The sequence below is a fragment of the Odocoileus virginianus genome, chromosome 11 (assembly GCF_023699985.2).
Source record: "Odocoileus virginianus isolate 20LAN1187 ecotype Illinois chromosome 11, Ovbor_1.2, whole genome shotgun sequence".
Classification (NCBI taxonomy): Eukaryota; Metazoa; Chordata; class Mammalia; order Artiodactyla; family Cervidae; genus Odocoileus; species Odocoileus virginianus.
The window spans coordinates 13,942,487-13,964,432 of record NC_069684.1 but is presented as its reverse complement, the minus strand read 5'-3'; the positions used below and the strand labels follow the sequence as shown (position 1 = coordinate 13,964,432).

Below are 21,946 nucleotides of genomic sequence, written 5' to 3'. Positions count from 1 at the left end.
TAAATATATTCATATTGTTGTGTAATCATCACCACATCCATAACCATAACTCTTTTCATCTTGTATAACTGAAACTCTGTTTCCATTAAATATAATAACTTCTCATTTCTTCTTTCTCCCAGCCCTTGGCAGCACCTGATGCCTGTCTGTAATTTTGATTGCTCTAGGTATATACACAGAAGAATTGAAAATAATGTCTTGTTATCAAGCAGAGGGCTTGCTGCCCAAATTTGCATATAAGCCAATACTGTGGCACCAGCTTTTGAGAAGAGAAAGGGCTTTATTGTGAGGTTTAACTGGCAAGGAAATGAGGAGGCGTGGCTCTCAATTCTGTCTCTTCATTCTGGGCTTTGATGAAATGTTCATGAGTTAGAAGAAAAGGGTGGTTTGCAAAAGCCCTGGAGGGGCAGGTATCCAGGGCAGGGCTTTGGAGCCTGTCCATTTGTGGTGAGGTTAGGTTCAGTGGCTTTAGAACCAGATCTTCCTGCCCCATGGACCCTGCACTTCTGACAGGGTTCTGGTCACATCTGGCCCTTTCGTTCTGGGGAGGGGGGAAGCTTTGGTTCTGGGTGTTACTTGAGGTCAAATTTTTCTCTTCTGAGCATGCTTTGGCTGCATGACTTGTGGTTTTGTTCTGTTTGTCTCTGAAAAACAACTCAGTATCATCTTGTTAGAAACAGGATAGGGCCAGTTTGGGCTGGTTCTGCAATTATAGTCTCAAAGAGATACTTACATACCTATGTTCATAGCAGCATGAGCCACAGTAAGTAAAAAGTGAAAGTAATTCTTGTCCGTCAACAGATAAATAAGCAAAATGAGGTATGTACATACAATGGAATATTATTTAGCCTTAAAAAGGAAGGAAATTCTGACAGATGCTACAATGTGGATGAACCCTGAGTAGCATGGATGAACAGTGAGCTGAGTAAAATAAGTCATATAATTTAAGCTTATTTTTAATGTTCTTCAAACATGAAAAACTATTTAAAATATTATATTACTGTTAAACTGCCTTGCCAGCAGGGAACATAATTTATTCAGTTCTGTGGGATGTAAATTATGATTTATAAATATCCATGAATATGCTGTGTTTTCTTTTGAATTTTTAGAGTTAGATATTAAACTTGAATATTCTAGACTTATTTCCCCACTCCTGAGTCTGATGGTTTACTTTTTCTATCTAGGAGGAAAGTTTTATTTGAATTTTTTAAATCCTTATTTAAAAATTAGTTCATTTTAATACATTATTTGATTTTTAATTTTAGTCAGATTATTTTATTAACCTTTTAAAATTTTTGAGTGGCATACTCTTTTTTTCTTTAACAAGATGGATATTTATCTAATATTGGATGAGATGGAAATGAGGTTTGTTTAATTCAGATTAACATGCTGCTTAATGTTAATTGTTCATCGATAGAGAACTCAAAGTGCTTATGTGGTTAAGAGTTAGAACTTCTAGTGAATGTTGGTTCTGCTGCTGACTTCCTTTGTGGCTTTGAGAAAGATCTAACAACTCTCAAGATTTAGTGTTGGAATGTACACAAAATAGTTTGCCAGAAGCATTTGATAAAAGGCAAATTAACCATGTGGCGATTTTAAAAGACTATTCATTTGATTTCATAAAATCACTTAATGCAAGAAGTTGTAAGTTATCTTTTTTTATTAGTGAATAAAAACATGGGGTCCAGAGTCAAACTAACAGAGATTTAGGTACCTACCACCACTCTGTAATCTTGGGCAAGTGTTTTACAACCCTAAACCTTGGTTTCTACACCTGAAAACTGGTTTTCATAGCAGGTAATATTTATTTACATGTGCCAGGATTTCTGCTAAACTTTTTAATTTTAGGCACATTATTTTATTTTCTTCATATAATCACCTTATTCAGTAAATGCTGCATTATCCTCATTTCACAGATGAGGAGCTGGGGTACAGAAAAGTAGGTAACGTGATTAACTTGGTTTGTAAATAATCTTCGAGCTGCAGATTAAATCCTGCATCAATCTGTTCCCCAGTTCTGATTCCAAAATTCTAAAGTAAAATTTTGTGATTATAACAACTTGAGGATAGGCAGCCATGTCTTCTAATTTTTTTATATCCCATAGCTCTTAGTATCATATACATTTGAGAGTATAGTATACATTTGATATGTATTTATTGATTGTTTGGAATTTCTCTTAAAAAACATGTAGATATATTTATAAAAAAATAATGGCCACTTTCTCTAGGGGCTCGTTCTTTCTATTCTTTTTAAAAGTTGCCATTGAAGGGTAATTTTAGGACTTTCATTCTAAGACTCTTTTGTCTTCATGCTGGTATTTTTTAAAAACAAATAAGAAAGCTATAGAGAAGGCTGACCTCTCAAGAATTTTTGTGTGGGGAATTACTTAAGGCATGAAAGTCCATAAACCATTTTTCTCTATTTCATTTTTTGTGTATTTTCAACAAACTGTACTTCCAGTTAGTAAAAGTTGGCAATTTATGTTTATACCAGGCCAAATTCCATTCTCATAAACTCAGAGTTCATTGGCCTTATTAAAGTCTAAAAGCCCTAATTGAGTATATTTTAGTAAAAATTATCTACTCAATTTGGGGCTCAGTTTACCTTAGAATATTTTTTAAGAGTAGCATTTAAGAGTAGTAGGTTTCATAACAAATCCTACAACATATATCCTTGTTTTTAAAAATAGCGTGTATGATTTTATTCTGATTATATCAATAATATATCTGTGAATGATGCTGACATCCTAGTTAACCCTTTACTCGTTAGAAGGTAATTCTGTAATATTTTGTCAAATAGTAGAGTATTTAAGTTTGTGTACAATGTAGATCATTGTACATTTCAGTAAATTTATTTATAAAATCATTGAATTGTTAAAGTGAGTGAATTTTTATGGTATGTAAACTGTACCTCAGTAAAACTGTTAAAAAATAAAACCATGCTAGGAGTTGACAGTTTTTTCAATTTTTTGCTAATTGGAAAACTCAGATGATGTAATTAATTTTCTTTATTTCATGCTGTGGCTATGCTTTGTTGCTATAGATAAATAACTGATTTACCAAAACTAATTTTTTTCTGAAGTATTTCAGGATGGAAAAATGTTTACTTTATTTTCTGGCAAAGAGCATACTTTCTTTTGTAATATAAGCTTGAAATTTATAAGACTCTTATAAAACATCTTGTTTCATTTATTTTTTTAACCCTCTTTTATGGACAGTTTGGATTATTTCCAAAGTTATAAAAAAGAATGGGTGTAAATTATTCCACATTGCTGATTGTTTGTTTACACTAGGTTACAAAATTGGAATGCATTATTTTTTCCATTGCTTTTTAAAACGTTGGTTTAACTTATCTATATAGCTTTGTTCTCATTTTAAAAAACAAAGTACTTATGGACCCTTTCCAATTTATTTATTGTCTGTTTTTTCTTTCTTTTGGGTTTTGATATTATTTATATTTTAAAATTACTTGTTGGGACAGTAACTTTTTCCATGAAACTTATTTTTAGGAAGACTTTTGTGTGTTCTTAAAGATATTTGGTATGTGTCTTCTCCAAAGGAGAATGATCCATTTAAAAATTTGACTATGTCCTGAAAAATTATTTTATGAAAGCTATCTTGCAAGTCTAATAAGGGCCAACTTTTTTAAAGATCTAATTAAGATGTTATAGAGATCAGTTAACTAATATTTGACAACATCAAGCGTTGGCAAGGATGTGAGGACCTAGAGACATTGTTGTAATTAAAAGGCACTTGAAATTTAAGAATTAATTGGGGTGGCTTGATTTCTCATTAGTTAAATCATCATGCACTTATTCTGTGACTTGAAACTATTAGACATTAGATGATGATAATAGTTGTCATTGTTACTGTTTTATATATACCAATATATAGTGCTTGCTGTTTTATCAGACACTGTCATCAAGACTTTACTTATAGCAACTTGTTTAATTCTATGATCCTATGAAGTAAAGACTACTACTTACCTTGTTTAACAGATAAGGAAAATAAGTCACACAGAGCTCACTCAAAAACACAGATCCCCAAGTAGACATTGTTCTTAACCACTTTATCATAATATGAGGACTGCTTTCCTTTTCTTTTTTCTTTTTTTTCCCCTTTTCTTTTTTAAAAGAAAAGATTCATCTTGAAAGAATTAAAAAGTACTTAGTATAAAAAAATGAGAATACTTACTGCTAGAAGGATAAACATGTTCTTCCATTTCCTTCTGTATTTCTTCCTTGTTTCCATTTTGTTATGTTTTTATGTTATTTTTATGAGTAAGTGTTATTTCCAGTGACTGACAGAATCTGATTACTGATGCTTTTTCATAGACTTCTAGGCAGTTAGTTCAAACAGTGTTATTTGAATTTAGTCACATAATCTTTATTAGTACTTTTTAATGTGTATGATAGTTTATATCACTTGTCCATTTGCATTGGTTACACATTTTTGTGGGAATTCTTTATCTGCTGCTTAAAAGATACGGAGTGTAAATATACTTCGCATTTCCATCTAACTTTTGAAAAATCTGTATCATTGTGACTCAAATTTCACATAAGAATGCTAATAGTTGATTAATTAATGACATATTAATATAAGTAAATAAAAATATTTTAATAAATCGATATTTGTTGAAGTAAGCACATGGTTTTATAACTTCAGTTGATAAATGAAACACACAGAAGGCTGTAAACATTGTAATAAGCTTATTATACATACTGAGAATAAAGTATCTCTCAGTATGAATATGTTTTGGGAGAAAAGTTCAAGGTATTGTTTTGTTTTTTTCTTAAATCTATTCATTCCCCCTCTTTGTTTTTATTTTATTTTTTAGGATTTTGGCCCCCAACAGTAATTATCAGGATATTGAGACCCTCTATAACTTCCTAATCAAGTATGAGGTAGGAGAAATATTTTTAAATGTTTATCATATTCCCATTACAGTCAAGTTTTAATATAAACAAATAGAGGTGTTCTAAACTGGAATGCTATTTAATTGCTGTTTACTTTAAGTTCTTAAATGCCACCAAAATTTGCCAGCGACATTCATTGTCTTTCATTCTCTTAAGTAAGCACATGTAGTAGAGACCTATACTAATACAACATGGAATTGTTTCCCATCAGGGATGCTGTTGGTATGCTGGATAGGTCATTTCTTCATTGTGTGGAACGTTGCAGGATGCTTCAACATCTCTGACCCTCGGATACTAATGCCAGTACTCTCTCAGTCATTGTGACAACCAGAAATACCCTCCCACCGCACCCGACTCATACACCCAGAGGGCCCCTAGGGAGGCGGAACCACGTCCGCTTGAGCACCACTGATTCCTGAGAAGGAAAGCTATAATTTAGTTTTCTCCACAGCAGCAGCATAGACCCTGGAATTAAAGCTCTGATGAGGCTCCAGTGTAGTTTGTAAATTAATCTGCATGCTTTTCTTATCCTTGTTGATCAAGGCAGGTATTCTGTTGATTTTTTGTTTGCCTAAAGTTCTTTGCCCATGTGCCCATATATTCTTTCTTTTTGAGGGTGTGTGTGTTTAAGTTTAAAATGCTCTAAATATAGGAATATAACATATATTCAGGTGTCCCTTTTCTTGTGAAGTTGAACATCTTTATATGTATTTCTTTGCTTTCATTCCTGATTAGCTCTTCAACTTTTTTTTTTTAAATTTAAAAGAACATTTTGGTCTGGCTCTGCTGGGTCTTTGTTGATGTGCAGGGGCTTCCTCTAGTTGTGGTGCACAGGCTTCTCATCGTGGTGGCTTCGCTGGTTACAGAGTGTGGGTTGTAGAGCACAGGCTCAGTGGTGGAGGCTCCTGGGCTTAGTTGCTCCGAGGCGTGTGGAATCTTCCTGGAGCAGGGACCAAACCTGTGTACCCTGTGTTGGCAGCTGGATTCTTCACCACTGACCACCAGGGAAGTCCTCTTTAACTTTCTTATGCCACATCTTATATTAAGAACCTAGTGTTGAAGAACACAGACTCTGAAATCAAACTAGTCATGTTCAAATGTTGGTTCTGCCTCCAGTTAAGTGTGTAATCTTAGAAGAGTTATCTTATTCTCCTTGTCTCAGTTGCCTCATCTGTAAAATGGGAGTAACATAAGTAGGCAAATTACAGCTATTCTTTAAATAAGACTAAATAACTTAATATGTGTAAAGTGCTCCAAACAGTACCAGGCACAAAGTAAGTGTTCAGTAAGTGTTACTTTTCTTATTTAAGGAACGAATGGTGTTTATATGTACCTTTTAAAAGTTACCCTTAATATGTTCAGTTCAGTTCAGTCGCTCAGTTGTATCCATCTCAGCGGCCCCATGGACTACAGCAGGCTAGGCTTTGCTATCCATCATCAGCTCCCGGAGCTTACTCAAACTCATGTCCATCAAGTCAGTGATGCCATCCAACCATCCCATCTTCTGTCGTCCCCTTCTCCTCCTGCCTTCAACCTTTTCTAGCATCAGGGTCTTTTCCAAGGAGTCAGTTCTTCACATCAGGTGGCCAAAGTGTTGGAGTTTGAGTTCCCAGCATCAGTTCTTTCAATGAATATTCAGGACTCGTTTCCTTTAGGATGGACTGGTTGGATCTTCTTGTAGTCCAAGGGACTCTCAAGAGTCTTCTCCCACATCAAAGTTCTTAATGCTGTATAACCACGTTTATGTGATTATTAAGATGATTTCCTCTTTTGAGATGATTTGGTGAAATAATTATTTCATCATACTTTCTGAATTTCAATCCAATAGAAATTTATTTGGAGAAACAATGGGACAATTTAAAAATCCTATAACCTGGAAAAATCTGATATATAGGTCTTTTTGGGGTTTAGCACTTTATATTGCTGAGAGCATTGGGAGAAAATACCCAATTTGTTATTTATAAGAATATGTGGATCTGAGTCCCAGATTTTTAAAGTTATTTCTATTAGCAGAACTTCATCCCCAATACCAATTATTACATTGGATGTATTTTTCTCATAAACAGTGATAGGGATAATCTAAATTTTTTAAGATGTTTGGCTGTTACTATACTTAACCTTTGCTTCCTGATCTTGGTTTTTTAAGAATTAAGAATAATATGACCATTTCTCATATTTGGCACTCACTGTTAATAAGTTACAACTAAGAATTAATGATACCAATTCCATTTTACAATCATAATTCTTGATGTTTACTGACAAGGGGTATCTTTTAGTTATTTGTTTTCTGGGAATTAAAATTGTGCACTTAAGCACAGAGATGATACTTAATAGTGTAATTTGAAACATCCTAATATAACTAATTTAAAATATCTTGTATCAAAACTAATGAAGCTAGTGAAATGATATATTTCAGCCTAGAGCCTGTGATGTATGTCATGAATCTGTGTTTTAGTTTTCCTTTATTAGTAGGTTCATCTACTATAGAAGTAGTCATCTACTATACTTTAGAAGTCATCTACTATAACCTGGAGTCACATCACCCCAGCCATGTTCTGGGATAAGGGTTTGAATAGATGTGGGTGATTGTTTTCAAAGCTACAGATAAATCAGGTTTTTTTCCCTAAAATCTGCTAATGGCTTCAAGAACTTCTTTGTATTTATATTATGTCAAGTTCAAAATCAGTTCTTCAGCTGGTTTTTCTCAACAGTTGATAGAGAATAGAGTATTCCTTTTATCTTATGATGAAAGATCTGCAGTGTTGGCTGTTGACATTTGCTGGCCTAAGTCTGGATACATTTGTAGGTCCCAGCATGTTGGGGCAATAGTGAAAATATCAAAGGCCCTGGAGATCATCAGGGCAGAATATGTAGAAAAATAGGAATCAGACTGGTTGATAGGTTAACTCTAAGTGTATATCTTAAAACATTTTTAGAAGATTATTTTAGTAGAAATTATAAAGTACCTAAAAGTTAATCATGATAAATCATATACCACTTTCTTAAATCATTAAATATAATAGTATTATGTATAATTAAATAACATTGAACTATATATAAATATAATCCTAATTTTCAGCAAAAATTGAGGATTATATATATTTCAAATTTATATTTAAAAACTGTATGTTTAAAAAACAACAACTGTATGTTTAGTAAATGGAACATTTTCTATACAGATATGTTGAATTTGTTATGAAAATACTGAAAGAAGCTCATGGAACTTGGGAATAAGCAATGCCCTAAACTCTCCAGGAGACTTTCATGATATAAATCTTTAAAGTAGTGTTAATTAAGTCAATGTAGGAACATTTTTCCTCATCAAAAATGTATATGCTAATAATAGCATAAGTATTTTTAAAAGTAAAGTGAATAGATGATAGTTTCATTTAGTTTCCCTTCACTAATTCAGAATTTCAAAAAAGTTAGACAGTATGTTATTTCTTGAGTAATGCGGGGCTAAGGGCTAAGTCGCTTCAGTCGTGTCTGACTCTGCGACCCTATGAACTGTATCCCCCCACCAGGCTTCTCTGTCCATGGGATTTTCCAGGCAAGAACACTGGAGTGTGTAGCCATTTTCTTCTCCAGCGGATCTTCCTGACCCAGGGATTGAACACCTGTCTCTTACGTCTCCTGCATTGGCAGGCAGGTTCTTTACCACTAGTGCCACCTGGGAAGCCCCCCTTGAGTAATCTGATTAAAAGAAATTCCTTCTACAAATTTCCAGATTCTTCCTTGTAGCATAAGTAAAATATTGCCTAAATCAGTGGTAAGTCTCAAGAAGTACAGGATACCTTCACTGTGTTCTCCACATGTGCCACAGAAGTTTTTGTATGATGAAGGACTTTTATTTTTATAGTATTATAAATTGTGAATTATAATAGATATTTATAAACTTAAACATTTGTTTAAATATGTAGACATTGATAGTCGGAAAAACACATTTCTTTAGAAAGTGTCTATAAATCATCCATTTCCCAAAACAGACAGAGTTTTCCACACAGTTTATTACCTTAGTGTTTAAAGTTATTCAGTAATAACTTTCAGAAGGGTCAACAGTAGTATTCAAATGTTGTTAGAGTTGACTACTTAACTTTTTCTTTCAGCTTGAATTATTTCTAATGTTCATGAAATAAACAAGATGTGGCTGATTCTGCTTACAACAGTCTACCTGTATGACCCAAATCTACTTTAGTCCTTTAGGTATAGGTATTAAATGTTAACAATTTATTTACTTTTCCCAGAAAATAAATATTGAATATTAGGACTAGGCTAATTGATGCATGAAATCTGCTGATAAGAGCCAGTAATAGTAGAATTTGATGTTGCATGTATTATACACATTTTTTTTCCTGTCTGTCTGATCTCTAAAGTGATCATCTGCTTTGTTGGGAGTCCCGCAAATCCCAGGACCATCTCACTTCTTCTGGTTCTGTTAATAGATTAAGTTGTAACAATAGGACTAATATTTTTACACATAGTTCAGTGTTAAGTGTTACGTTCATTGAACTTCAAATTGTCATTATTTAGTCCTTTTTATGCAAAAGCTAAAAACTTGACATTCTCCTCCTTCAGAATTTGGACCATTCTAATTGTGCTCTCACCTTTCATTTGACTTAATATGTATTTTTAATAGCTATATATTGATTCTTTTCAGGTAAATAAAAATGTCAAATTTACTGCCCAGGAACTTTATGATTGCGTTTCACAGGCTGAGTATCGGTAAGTCGTATATGTATGTATAGTCATATATATATATGTATGTAGATATATCAGTATAGCACTGCTTGGTGGTGGTGAATGGTTCTTTTTATGTCTTCACTATACTATGATTTTTTTTTTAGCCTTTATAAATGTGAAATAGTTCATACATAGAAAAAACTATGTATATATGTATGCACATAGCAAATTTAATTTTTAAAGTAAATTCTCAAGTTTAGGGACGTCAAGGCTTTTTTATATTTTTCAAAAATATTGAAGACTCAGCCCTAAGAGCTTTTGCTTGTGTGGGTTTTATCTATCTGTAGAAATTAGAATTGAGAAATTTGTAATATTTATTCATTTAAATAAGCTGTGTACAGTTTTCGCTGTTCATCTGGCATTTTCCAATAATGAAATCGTATATAAGAAAATAGGAAATTTTTGTTGTGCTCAAATTGTTCTTTAATGTATCAATGCTGTTACAATAAACTGTGTTCAAAGCAAGAGCTGTAGCAAAACTGACTGTATTCTCACTGCTGTGTAATATGCTACTGTATCACTTACCAGTTTATTTGCCATTTATAATTTGCAGATATATTTGTGTAGCTACAGAATTGTATGAGTGGACACAATGACAAAGTTAACTATCAAGGTGGTTCTACTGGTAAAACTTTAGATTGATAAATATGTTTGATGATATCAAGACCCCAGAACTGATAGTCATACACAAATGTATGGCAGCAGAACTATGAAAATTCACTCATTCACTAGATTAAAATAAGTTTTCTAAGAAAATCTGAAGCCAGTTAGGCATGCATCATCTGTTATAGCTGAGAATGAAAATGATTTTTTACCCTAATCTTCAGACTACCAGTTAATCAGTTATATTATTTATGGGCTTCTGTGGTGGCTCAGTGGTAAAGAATCCATCAGCCATTGTAGGAGACATGGGTTTGATCCCCAGGTCGGGAAAATCCCCTGGAGAAGGAAATGGCAGTCTACTCCAGTATTCTTGCCTGGAGAATTCCATGGACAGAGGAGCCTTGTGGGTTACAGTCATAAAAGAGTCAGACATGACTCAGCGGCTAAACAACTGACAACTCTTAGATATAGATCATTACAGATAATATGCATTTAAAGGTTTGTATACTTGAGATTTGGATCAAAAATATAATGTCTTCCAGTCTTGGCGATATTTTTGAAGGTGTATAAAGCTCCATATATAAGTTGGAGGGCAGAATCCCTTGCAGGGTGGTTCCATTAAAATGTCTAAAATTATTTTGACTTCAGCGTACTATTTAAATGTTTGTGAAGTTTTTTTTTTGGTATATTTTGTTTTGGAGAGGGGAAGGATGCAAGTGTCAAACTTAAATGTTCAAAGTTAAAGTAGTAGTACCTATTTTTCTCTTTGTTTTCTTTGCACTTAACGATGCCAAGAATTTGAGCTTTGATATTAATTAATAAGCTCCCTCTTACATCCTGAAAGGGTGATTTTAAAGAGAAATCCAATATGTCTAATATCTTGAATGCATTGGAAAATGGCAGTTGCTGTTCAGTGGACTTTTGAAGTTAATAGCTTTTGGGTTTGTTGCTCTGTTGTTTTTCTGAAATTATTTGCTATATTTTCAGTGAATGGTACCTCCCATATGCACCTCTGGTATACTCCACAGCTCACAGTTTTCAAGTGAGTTGCCAGAAGACAGAGGTTCTTTTTGTTTCAGTAGTTCATACTAGACACAGCGCCAAATGCAATAGATAAGAGGTAGCAAAGCTTCCCTGTGACTCAGAAGTGAAAACGGAAGAATGATTTAACTTCACTATATTAAGAAAAACAATTACTTAGATTGTCTGACTTTGCTAATCTTTGTTTTTGATTTGTGACATGTTATTTGTGAAGGAAGAGGCTGTTGATGTGTCTAACATCAAATGTATTGCAATAGGGAAGAAATTAAGTAGCTCAAGAAGAAAACTATTTTATAGGTTCTGATAAGGCAGGTAATTAAAGTTTCACATTGAAAGTGGCTTGGACCAGAATTTGAATTCCATGACACAGCAGAACCTTGGTGTTTCTGTGTATACATCAGTTCGTGTTTTCTCTCTTCTGTAGTTTGTAGATTCTTTGTCCTAGTTTTTGCTCTTGCCAGTGGGGTCTGAGCACTGCTTACCCTGAGCAGATGAGGAGTTTGCTCAGAAAATCCAGGATGGTAAATTAATAAGATTATCAAATAAATTGCTAAATAAATATCTTGTGTGATATCCTCTATTGATACATATATGAAAAATTAGTTAGCAGTAATGTTTAATTCACTTTGCTTGACCCATATATTCTTGACAGAATGTTCTGGCATGTTCACAAGACAAGTCTCTAAGGTCATTTTTTCTGTGTGAAATGCACATTGGTTTGTGACATCAGCTCCTTCAAGTACCTGGTATATCCAAATAATATGCTGCCTAAGGCACGAGTATCAGGAACAACTTTGTTTTCCTTATGGCAAGAGCTTTCCGGAATTACTGTTTTCTGAACTCCAGGGATCAGCTCTGTGGTAGTATCACCTTAGAGCTCTGGTTCTCTGAATTGTGGTTCCTGGAGCTGAGTGTTAGCACCATCTGGGAACTTGCAAGAAATGCAAACTCTAAGACTCTAGCCCAGACCTTCTGAATCAAAAACTGTTCATATACTGTTGTTATATGCACTACATTGTATTCCATTTTCCCTTTACTTGAGATGCACATTGCAAGTGTTTAGAAACATTAAGAGAGCTGTAAAGCAAATAGCCATTGTACTCTTTTCCTTGTACCTAGAAAGGATTTTGGAAAAAATACTGGAAGTAGGGCACTTCAATTCACTACTGCCATGCCACTTTGACAAAATTAGCTATGGAAATGAATCAGATAACTGCTGCAGTTATTTTTTTATGGATTTGATCAAATTTCTGCTTATTTTGACCCATCTTGAGATTTGGTCAAGTTTAGTTTCAGACTCATAATAGGATGATTTAGAAAATCAGTGGCAGTTCTGTAGAAATCTCATGAACAATACAGAATTGCAGAACTAGAAGCAGTCTCCAGTCTTTAGCTTTTTTCCAGAAGGGATTAGGAGTTGGGATTGTTTAGTTTGGCAAAAAAATAGGACCACCTGTAAGGGACATAAAATATCTGTACTATTGGAGGAAACAGGGATAACAACTTCTTGTTTTGTTTTAATTTAGGCAAACAGCTTATAGATTTTTTTTTAAGCCCAATGTAAAGAAAGAACTTTCTAGCAATTAAGAAATATCAGAATAGGTAATAGGCTTTCTCTCAGTTGTAAATGTCTAATCTGCAAGAGGTAAAAGCTAAGGTGAGATAAGTCATTGGAGATGCTACAGAACAGTAGGCAAAGGTGTTAAGGTACGCAGTATCTAATATTCTGCTATTCTGCTTCTAATCCATTGGGGAAAGGAACTCAAAAATTCCTATCATCATAGTCTGGTATTGGCCAAACACACATGATGGTGTGTTTGGTTGAGACTAGAAAAACATCTGATACTTTCCTCAGCAGCAATGACAACTTGATGCAGGAAGCAAAATCTGTAGGTGATAATCCATATTCAGAATGCTGACTCACACAAATAAAGAAACTAAATGCCACTAGGATGAAAAGAGGGCATAGGGCTTACCTCTTGAGAGGAGGAAAAAGAGAAAGAAGAAAAAAGAAAAGACACCAAAATACATTAGAAGTCTAGTTATTAAAAGTTTTTTTCCACATGTAGAATAAGTAACCAAGAACAGAAATAGGGACCTACCCTTTTTGTTTATTTCATTTTTAAGTTTATAGGAAAACATTTTACATCTCTCCTATTTTGAATCTCTTAGAGTCTTCTGAAAATCATTTTCGGAGTAGTTGTAAAGAACTGACAAGAACATAACACTGATTTTAAGCACTCCAAATATAGGAAATAGGTGTAGAGTAACAGAGTCAAAAGCCTCACCACATGTTTTCAGGAAGTGAGGCCTCTCCAAAAATATAGTGTATTTACTTTGCTGCCAGTGTTAGCTCTCATCCTATTCCTTCAGTTCTGATTCACTTCTTTTCCCTTTGTGCCCTGCATCAGGGGATCCATGGGTGGGGGAGGAGGGGTAGTGTGCTAAGGTAGCTAGGAGTCCTTCCCAATACCCTGGAGGTGGCTCAGAGCAATCTCAAAAACCAAAGAAGTAATAGCAGTGTACATGCTGCTTAGTTGTTCAGTTGTGTCTGACTCTTTGTGGCCATTTGGACAGACTCCTCTGTCCATGGGATTTTTCAGGCAGGAATACTGGAGTGGATTGCCATTTCTTCCTCCAGGGGATCTTCCCAACCCAGGGATCGAAACTGCATCACCTCAGTCTTCTGCATTCAGACAGATTGTTTACCCACTGAGCCACTGGGGGCTTCCCAATAACCGTGTAACTTTCATAATAAAATAACTGCTGTTTTCTGACGCAGTGCTGGATACTGGGTATCCTTCATGAATTTATGCAGACAACCTCTCAGATTTAAATGGGTTTCCAGGGGATTTGAACTCTAGACACCATGTATAATGGGTTGGTACTCTAACTGATGACTTAGTGATCCCACAGTTAATAGGCCTCCTGTCAGCTTTTGAGATTCAGCTAAGCTTAATCTTAGATACAGTTGTGAGTAGTTGGGGCAAATATCAGGTATTTACTACCTCCTTCCTCACTTCTGGTTTAGAGTAGTTAACTAGTATTCATTTGTTAATGGCTAAGTTATCAATTCTCTTTTAAGAGTCAAAGCTGTCAACTTCCTGTCCCCTGTCCAGCGTCTGTTCCTGTCTGGAGTTGTGTTGTCTTAGAATCCACTAGTCTTGGGACCTTTAACTCCCAAACCAAAGAAAACAAAAATATGTGATCTACTCCACAGTGCTCTTATTGGCAGCAGGTCTTCCTTGGAAACTTTTATTCATGAATTCAGTAATATCCCCAAGATCGTCTCCTTGATGACTGTCTAAGAATTGCATTACTAAGTTGTTTATCCTCCCATGTTGCTTGGTTCATTGGAAGGACTGATGCAGAAGCTGAAACTCCAATACTTTGGCCACCTGATGTGAAGAACTGACTCATTTGAAAAGACCCTGATGGTGGGAAAGATTGAAGGTGGGAGGAGAAGGGGACCACAGAGGATGAGATGGTTGAATAGCATCACCAACTCAATGGACATCAGTTTGGGTGGACTCCAGGAGGTGGTGATGGACAGGGAGGCCTGGTGTGCTGCAGTCCATGCGGTCACAAAGAGTTGGACACGACTGAGCAACTGAACTGAAGAAACCATTTCTCTAGGCATTTTTACTCTCAAATATCAAATAATATATTCCAAATCCCAGTGTTCTCTTTTTGTAGTGAGATTTTTTCATTTATCTGGCTGACTGTCTTATAGTCACTTAACGTTTCTTTCTCCTCTAGGGAAAAGTTAAGCATTGGATGCCGCCAGCTGATTGAGATGGAATATACCATGCAGCAGTGCAATGCCTCTGTCTATATGGAGGCCAGAAACAGGGGATGGTGTTAAGACATGGTCAACGATAGGACCTGAGTGCCGATCTGTAACTTAGAAGGAACTGTATTTGTCTTCAGGAACAACAGAGTACTTTTCAACCTTTTGTGCCAAACGCGAGAGGCTTGCAAGAAATCTCATAGGTATAAAAAGATGATTGCCTAATACTGACAATCTCATTGAGCTTCTGTTGCATCCATTGTGGAATAAATCATGGACTCAACTCTTTAGAAATTGACCTTAACTCCCTACCTCTACTCTTAATACTGAGCCAACATGACTAGGAAAGGAGAGCCATCTTTACATCTTAGGGCAAGAGCCACCGTGGCACCTGAGGAAGGCCAGGGCACAGAATTCGCATCTCCCTCAACCCCAGATATGGGTTCGTGACCAGAGACACATTCAAACCTCAAGAAAGAATTAGGGCCTGACCATGCTCATCATATTCCACAAGAGAAATCTTACCCTGGGCTGTTTTCTGATTGGACTGTCTTCCATGTAGACCTGGTGAAGTAATCACATCCCTTTCACTTCCCCCAAGGTAAGGGAAGTAGAACTTTTACTTCAGCTCCACTCTGCAGTAGCCTCTTCTCTTCCCCACGCGTGTCACCCTTCAGTGAGTTTCTAATGGGAAGAGCGGGCAGACCCCTCTCCCCAGTTTCCTCTGAAATGTGAAGCAGCATAGACTTATGGGATCAGGTGGTAGTGGCTGATGTTTGCCCCTAGCTAAACCAAGTGTTTAATTGACTTATTTCGTTATACCATAAACTGGAAATCCTTGTTTACTAAAGTATATTATGCTGTTGTTAATACATTTGAGTAAATATGATTTAGTATTCTATTACAAATATTTTTATTTTTTTAAGCAATAAATTATTTTTAGTGATTTTGCTTTTCATCTTACTTCCAAATTTTGTTTCTGAACTATATAGAGGTATGACTATAAAAGTGACCCTCTGATAAAAGAGAATTATGTGAAGTGCTCACTATCAGGAAGAAGGATTTGATAAGCTTTGTTTGCATAGAAAGCCACACCTCCTCCTAGGGGCTCAAAGTGCCCTCAGAGAAATGAGCCCTTGTAGAAGGAGAAGCTTCCAAGGCATCTCTGCTGTCTTGTCAGGAGCCAAGAAAGCATCCCCTCGCCTTAACAAAAGAGCTCTCATCAGATTTTTCTTCCTTAACTACTTCTAGTTATTATTGCATTTTGCTCTGTTTGGAATTGTTTGTTGTTTTTTTTTTTTTTTGGTGGTGCCTCAAAGTTTGCAGGATCTTAGTTTCCCAACCAGGATTAAACCCAGGGTCATGACAGTGAAAGCAGAGACCTAACCGTGGACTCCGTGGAACTCCCTGCTCTGCTTCATTACCTCCTTTTTCCCTTTTATCTTTTTAATATGTTTTACTTTTTAGGAAATTTCTTTTCACTCTGGTCATGACTTATTTCACCCTATATATGTGGATTTTAATTTTATCCTAGTCTTTGTGTCTTTCACTTTCTGCATTGTCAGTTTTCAACCTTTTATTTAAATATTTATTATAAGATGTAAAAGTGTTTTCTTCTTTCTAGTCTTATTTTTATCTTTGGCAACATTCTTAAAAATTTTTTTAGTGTTTGTTTCTTTGAAATGTCAGATTTTTTTGTTGTTGTTGCCTTTTCCTGATTTTAAACTTTCTGCTTTTTTCCCCTGATAGTCCATTGCAGGAGTTGAGGGCTTCCTTTCCTCTTGTCCCCTGCTTTTTTTCTGGATCTCCTCTCTGGATTGGAGTAACTTAGTCAATGTAACAATCATTTAAGCACTCCCTTGCACAGAACATAAATTTGTTTTGATGGGAAATTATCAGATCTTTAGAAGAACTTCAGGTTTTAAAATCTCCATTCAGTATGGATAGCTGTTGTATTTTGTTTGGGCAGAAGCTTTATATGCATGCTGTGAACCAGAGGGGACTGATGAGGAAAGGTCCAATGAGGGGAAGAGCTCTCTGTGTAATACCTTGCCTTAGTGAGGAGCTGTGATAACTGAGACGTAGCACCCAAGGATTATTCCAGTAGGGTTGGAACCATCTTATACCAGCCTTTCCTAGCTCACTTCCACAGACCGTTTGTCTCCTTCTAGGAAGGACCTGGTTTGAATCCTCTTGTTTGCAGCTGCCATAGTTCTCCAGCATTCTGAGCAAAGTGAAGCTGGCTCAAGAACGTCGTGTCCTACCGGGTCCTCTCGTTAGGACCTGCAGTGGGCAACTGGAACTGCACACAGTGGAACTTATCAGACGAGTTCATTTCACTTTTCTTGCATTGTCTTTGCCTGTCATATGAAAGACAGGGGACCAAGACCAACCTGAAACTTTACTTCCTTGATCTTTTGGCCATCATCTTAAAAACAGAAGTCCTTGCACCCTTCCAAGGTTGACCCACTATTATTTAGTGTTTTGGTCTCCCGTAAGAGCCTAGTTCTTTTTTTTTTTTTTTTTCAGGATCTTTTTTTTTTTTTTTTTTTCCCATTTATTTTTATTAGTTGGAGGCTAATTACTTTACAGCATTGCAGTGGTTTTTGTCATACATTGAATTAGCCATGGATTTACATGTATTCCCCATCCCGGTCCCCCCTCCCACCTCCCTCTCCACCCCATCCCTCTGGGTCCTCCCAGTGCACCAGGCCTGAGCACTTGTCTCATGCATCCAACCTGGGCTGGTGATCTGTTTCACCCTAGATATACATGTTTCGATGCTGTTCTCTTGAAACGTCCCACCCCCGGGTTCTCCCATAGAGTCCACAAGTCTGTTCTATACATCTGAGTCTCTTTTTCTTTTTTTGCATATAGGGTTATCGTTACCATCTTTCTAAATTCCATATATATGTGTTAGTATACTGTAATGGTCTTTATCTTTCTGGCTTACTTCGCTCTGTATAATAGGCTCCAGTTTCACCCATCTCATTAGAACTGATTCAAATGAATTCTTTTTAACGGCTGAGTAATATTCCATGGTGTATATGTACCACAGCTTCCTCATCCATTCATCTGCTGATGGGCATCTAGGTTGCTTCCATGTCCTGGCAATTATAAACAGTGCTGCGATGAACATTGGGGTGCACGTGTCTCTTTCAGATCTGGTTTCCTTGGTGTATATGCCTAGAAGTGGTATTGCTGGGTCATATGGCAGTTCTATTTCCAGTTTTTTAAGAAATCTCCACACTGTTTTCCATAGCGGCTGTACTAGTTTGCATTCCCACCAACAGTGTAAGAGGGTTCCCTTTTCTCCACACCCTCTCCAGCATTTATTGCTTGTAGACTTTTGGATAGCAGCCATCCTGACTGGCGTGTAATGGTACCTCATTGTGGTTTTGATTTGCATTTCTCTGATAATGAGTGATGTTGAGCATCTTTTCATGTGTTTTTTAGCCATCCGTATGTCTTCCTTGGAGAAATGTAAAAATATGGAACGCTTCACGAATTTGCGTGTCATCCTTGCGCAGGGGCCATGCTAATCTTCTCTGTATCGTTCCAATTTTAGTATATGTGCTGCCGAAGCGAGCACAAGAGCCTAGTTCTTAACAGTTCATATTCTTGATGTGACATCTCAAGTTCACCTACCTTTTGGAGCCTTTTAGCTCCTACTGACTCATCCCATGAATTAGAATGAATTTACCTCTTTCTTCTAAGAGGGAATATATCTCACTATTGAATAATGAAATGCATCTTCCACTGAGGGATGCTGACACCCGTACTCCTTTTCTGATTCAGATTGGATCAGATTGGACAACCCATTCTCCATCCAGTTTTAGGCTATTTTGCTAAAAAAAAAAAAACAACAAAAAACCCCACTCCAGGGAAAACAAGGAGCTGCATGAGCGTGAGCATTATCTATAGCTGTGAACCAAGAAAGGAAGGTGATAAGACATTCAGATCTCAGGTACCACCAAGGTGGTAACTATGATCTAAATTGAGTCTCCTAGCCTGTGCAACTCGATTACAAACTAATGGTTGTAGGCAAAACTACATTAATTTGGTACATAACCCTTGCATGGCCAGAGAATGAATGGTTCCCTGATGAGATTTCTAGTCAGGTAAAATACTGACATGTCCTATGCCTCTTTAAAAAAAAGCCTTTTCCTTTAAAGGTTTGGTTAAGCTAGAAAGATAGCACCTTTCCAAGTGTACAATTTTTAGTTTTGTCAGACACCATCACACAGTCAGCAGTGTTCACCTGTTATGAGTTTCAACCGCTCCTTAAAATTCCTTGGTGACTTTCTGTAGCCAACTCCCATCCCCACCTCGGGAAGCCACTGATGTCTCCTGTCCATGCAGTTCTTTTCTGGAATACTGTGTAAATGGAGGCTTTTCACTTAGCATGAGGCTTCTGAGGATCCGTTCGTGTTTTATCTTTTTATTTCTTAGTATTTCATTGTATGGATGTACCCTTCTAACCATTCACCAACTGGTAGGATATTTGAGTTTCTAGATTTTGGTGATTATGAATAAAACTATTATATTCATACACAGGTTTCTCTTAAGAACATGTTTTCATTTCACTTGGATAAATACTTAGGAATAAGGCTACTGTCTCATAGAATATTTAATTTTATAAGAAACTGTCAAACTTTCCAAAGTATATCATTTTGCTTTTTACATTTTCCTAATGATCAATGATAGTAAGCACATTTTCATGCTATTATTAGATTCCGTTTATCAGTGTCTTTTCCCAAACCTTTTGCAGGATGTTTCAGTTCATCTCTTAAATTTCTCTGATTCATTACAATTTGGTATTCTGTGTGCATCTTTTTCCAGGCTAAAATTATATTAGTCCTATTATTCTCTCTGAGCAAATCTTTTGCCATCTATTCAAACATCTGCCTTTTTTAGATTCTTGTATTCCTACAAGATATCAACCCTAGACATACCCAGCTTAATAACTTAATAACTTTGCTTCTCACCCTTATTCAAACCCCCAATAGAGAACTGAGCTTCTAACAGAGGAGCCTAAACATTTTGTTAGCTATTGTGCTAGTAAAAGCAGCCATGACATGCACTTGAGCACATCGCTCTCTGTATATACTCTTACTGTTCAGTTATCATTATTGTCTTTAAGACTCTTGAGAAACTTCTGGTCTTTTATGAAGAAAACTGGTACTTCACAGTTATTTAACCTTCAGATGATTTATTTGGTGGGTCTCCTGCTAACAGGCCCAAATTTGTGGCTTGGCCTTACTAAGTATGAGATTGATACAGTGATATTTCGTTGTTTTTCTTCTTTTTCACCCAGCTGATTTACCCAAATATGTCTCACCCAGTGAGACTCTTCAAAATCTTTTTTTGAAACAAAGGAAGACACAAAAAGTATTATGAAGACTGTTTTCTGTGACTCACAGTCTTCTCTAACGGCCGCTATGGAGATGCAGTAATATCTATAGAGACTTTCTCCTTTGCCTAACCCCTTAAATTTTATAGGGTTTTTATAGATTATAGGGTATACTTGTCATTCAGTCACTAGTCATGTCTCTTTGTGACCCCATGGACTGCAGCATGCCAGGCCTCCTTGTCCCTCACTAGCAAGGATTCTAGTACTAATCATATTCCCAAATTCTCTTCCCTAAAACATGATTATGTAAGGAATATTCTACATGTTGTAAACGGTAAAATATGTAAGACTCTATACTTAGAGGCCAAATATCAAAGCCCTATCCTTGAAAATCACAATAAAAGAAAATTCATACTTGAATATAATCAATTGTTTTGTTAATTCAAACAGGTATTTTATAGTTTTTCCTATTGTTTTAGGAATTGGGTATGTTTCATGCATTATTACAATTGATTTTAAGAGTGGTTATTGATCAATATCATTTCTAAACTACTCTGAAACCCACACTGGTAAAAAACAAAAATTCTTTAATTTATGCTGAAGCTATGCCATTTTCTCCTTCCCTTAAAAAAAAAAAATTACCTTTTAAGTGCAGATAGACAGGAAAAATTGGTCAATGAGCACTTTTCCTTTATGGAAACTTCTTATATTCAAAATATATTTAACATAATTTTAGCTACCAATGGCATCAATGGTAATATGATAAAACTTTGACCAAAGTATTCCCACATATTTGCATTAAGCATGTTACCTAGGAATTGAGAAGTGATTTCAAGGATTTCATAGTGACCCCTCCAATAAAATTTTATTTCCTTGTGCTAAATAAATAAACCATACACAGAACCATTGTAAAAAGTCATCATATTAGATTCAAATCTGCCCACCTAGTTTTGGTCCAGAATGAAAGTAGTGATTGTCAGGAACTACAGAGCCACCAGGCAAACTGAATTCCTTTCTTGGTGATTCTTTGTGGAACAGATGAGTGAAACAAGGTGTCAAAGCACCAGTAGAATACTTGGGGAAAAAAACCTAATTTTCTTCTTAACCCAGCTTAGACACTGGATAAGTCATGTCCCAGTTGCCTCATGAGATTCCCATGTGCCTCTTTGCCTTCTCAGAGAGAAGCAAAAAACAAACCAAAAAAACCCCCAAATAACAGTCCTTATTTCAGATGTAAGATATCAGGTAAGTATTTTCCCACAAATATCTTAAGCCCATTGTTACTGGGGAAAAAAATAAAAAAACCCCTCCCCCCAAAACTTTTAGTAATGAAAAAGAACACAAACAACTTTTGGATAGTAATCCCATGGTGCAAGGATTTCCTGCAAAGTACCTTTAATATGTTTGCATCAACAGCAAGCATTAGGATGTTCTAATTTTGGCACCATAAGTTATATGTGTAGCATTACACAATACCAAGTCACCACTTCAACCAGTATTTAT

General features: G+C 35.9%; 1 protein-coding gene and 1 non-coding gene across 3 annotated transcripts in view; one reads left to right on the top strand and one right to left on the bottom strand.

Annotated features, from left to right (window-relative positions):
- The window catches only part of SWT1 (SWT1 RNA endoribonuclease homolog), a 93,631-nt gene extending 77,671 nt beyond the window's left edge, over window positions 1–15,960 (top strand). Inside the window, exons 17-19 of one of the 2 annotated variants that reach the window (XM_020901919.2) lie at window positions 4,838–4,904; window positions 9,574–9,638; window positions 15,060–15,960. In XM_020901919.2, coding sequence (XP_020757578.2) covers window positions 4,838–4,904; window positions 9,574–9,638; window positions 15,060–15,165 — 238 coding nt within the window. In that variant the 3' untranslated portion in view covers window positions 15,166–15,960. Of the gene's footprint in view, window positions 1–4,837; window positions 4,905–9,573; window positions 9,639–15,059 lie in introns of those variants that run through there. The other variant, XM_070473939.1, reaches the window with a different exon arrangement.
- Window positions 15,961–18,575: 2,615 nt separating this feature from the next.
- On the bottom strand, window positions 18,576–18,682 carry LOC139037614 (U6 spliceosomal RNA). Its single transcript, XR_011490489.1, has one exon. It is a non-coding gene; the product is annotated as a U6 spliceosomal RNA (small nuclear RNA).
- Between the last annotated feature and the right edge of the window lie 3,264 nt (window positions 18,683–21,946).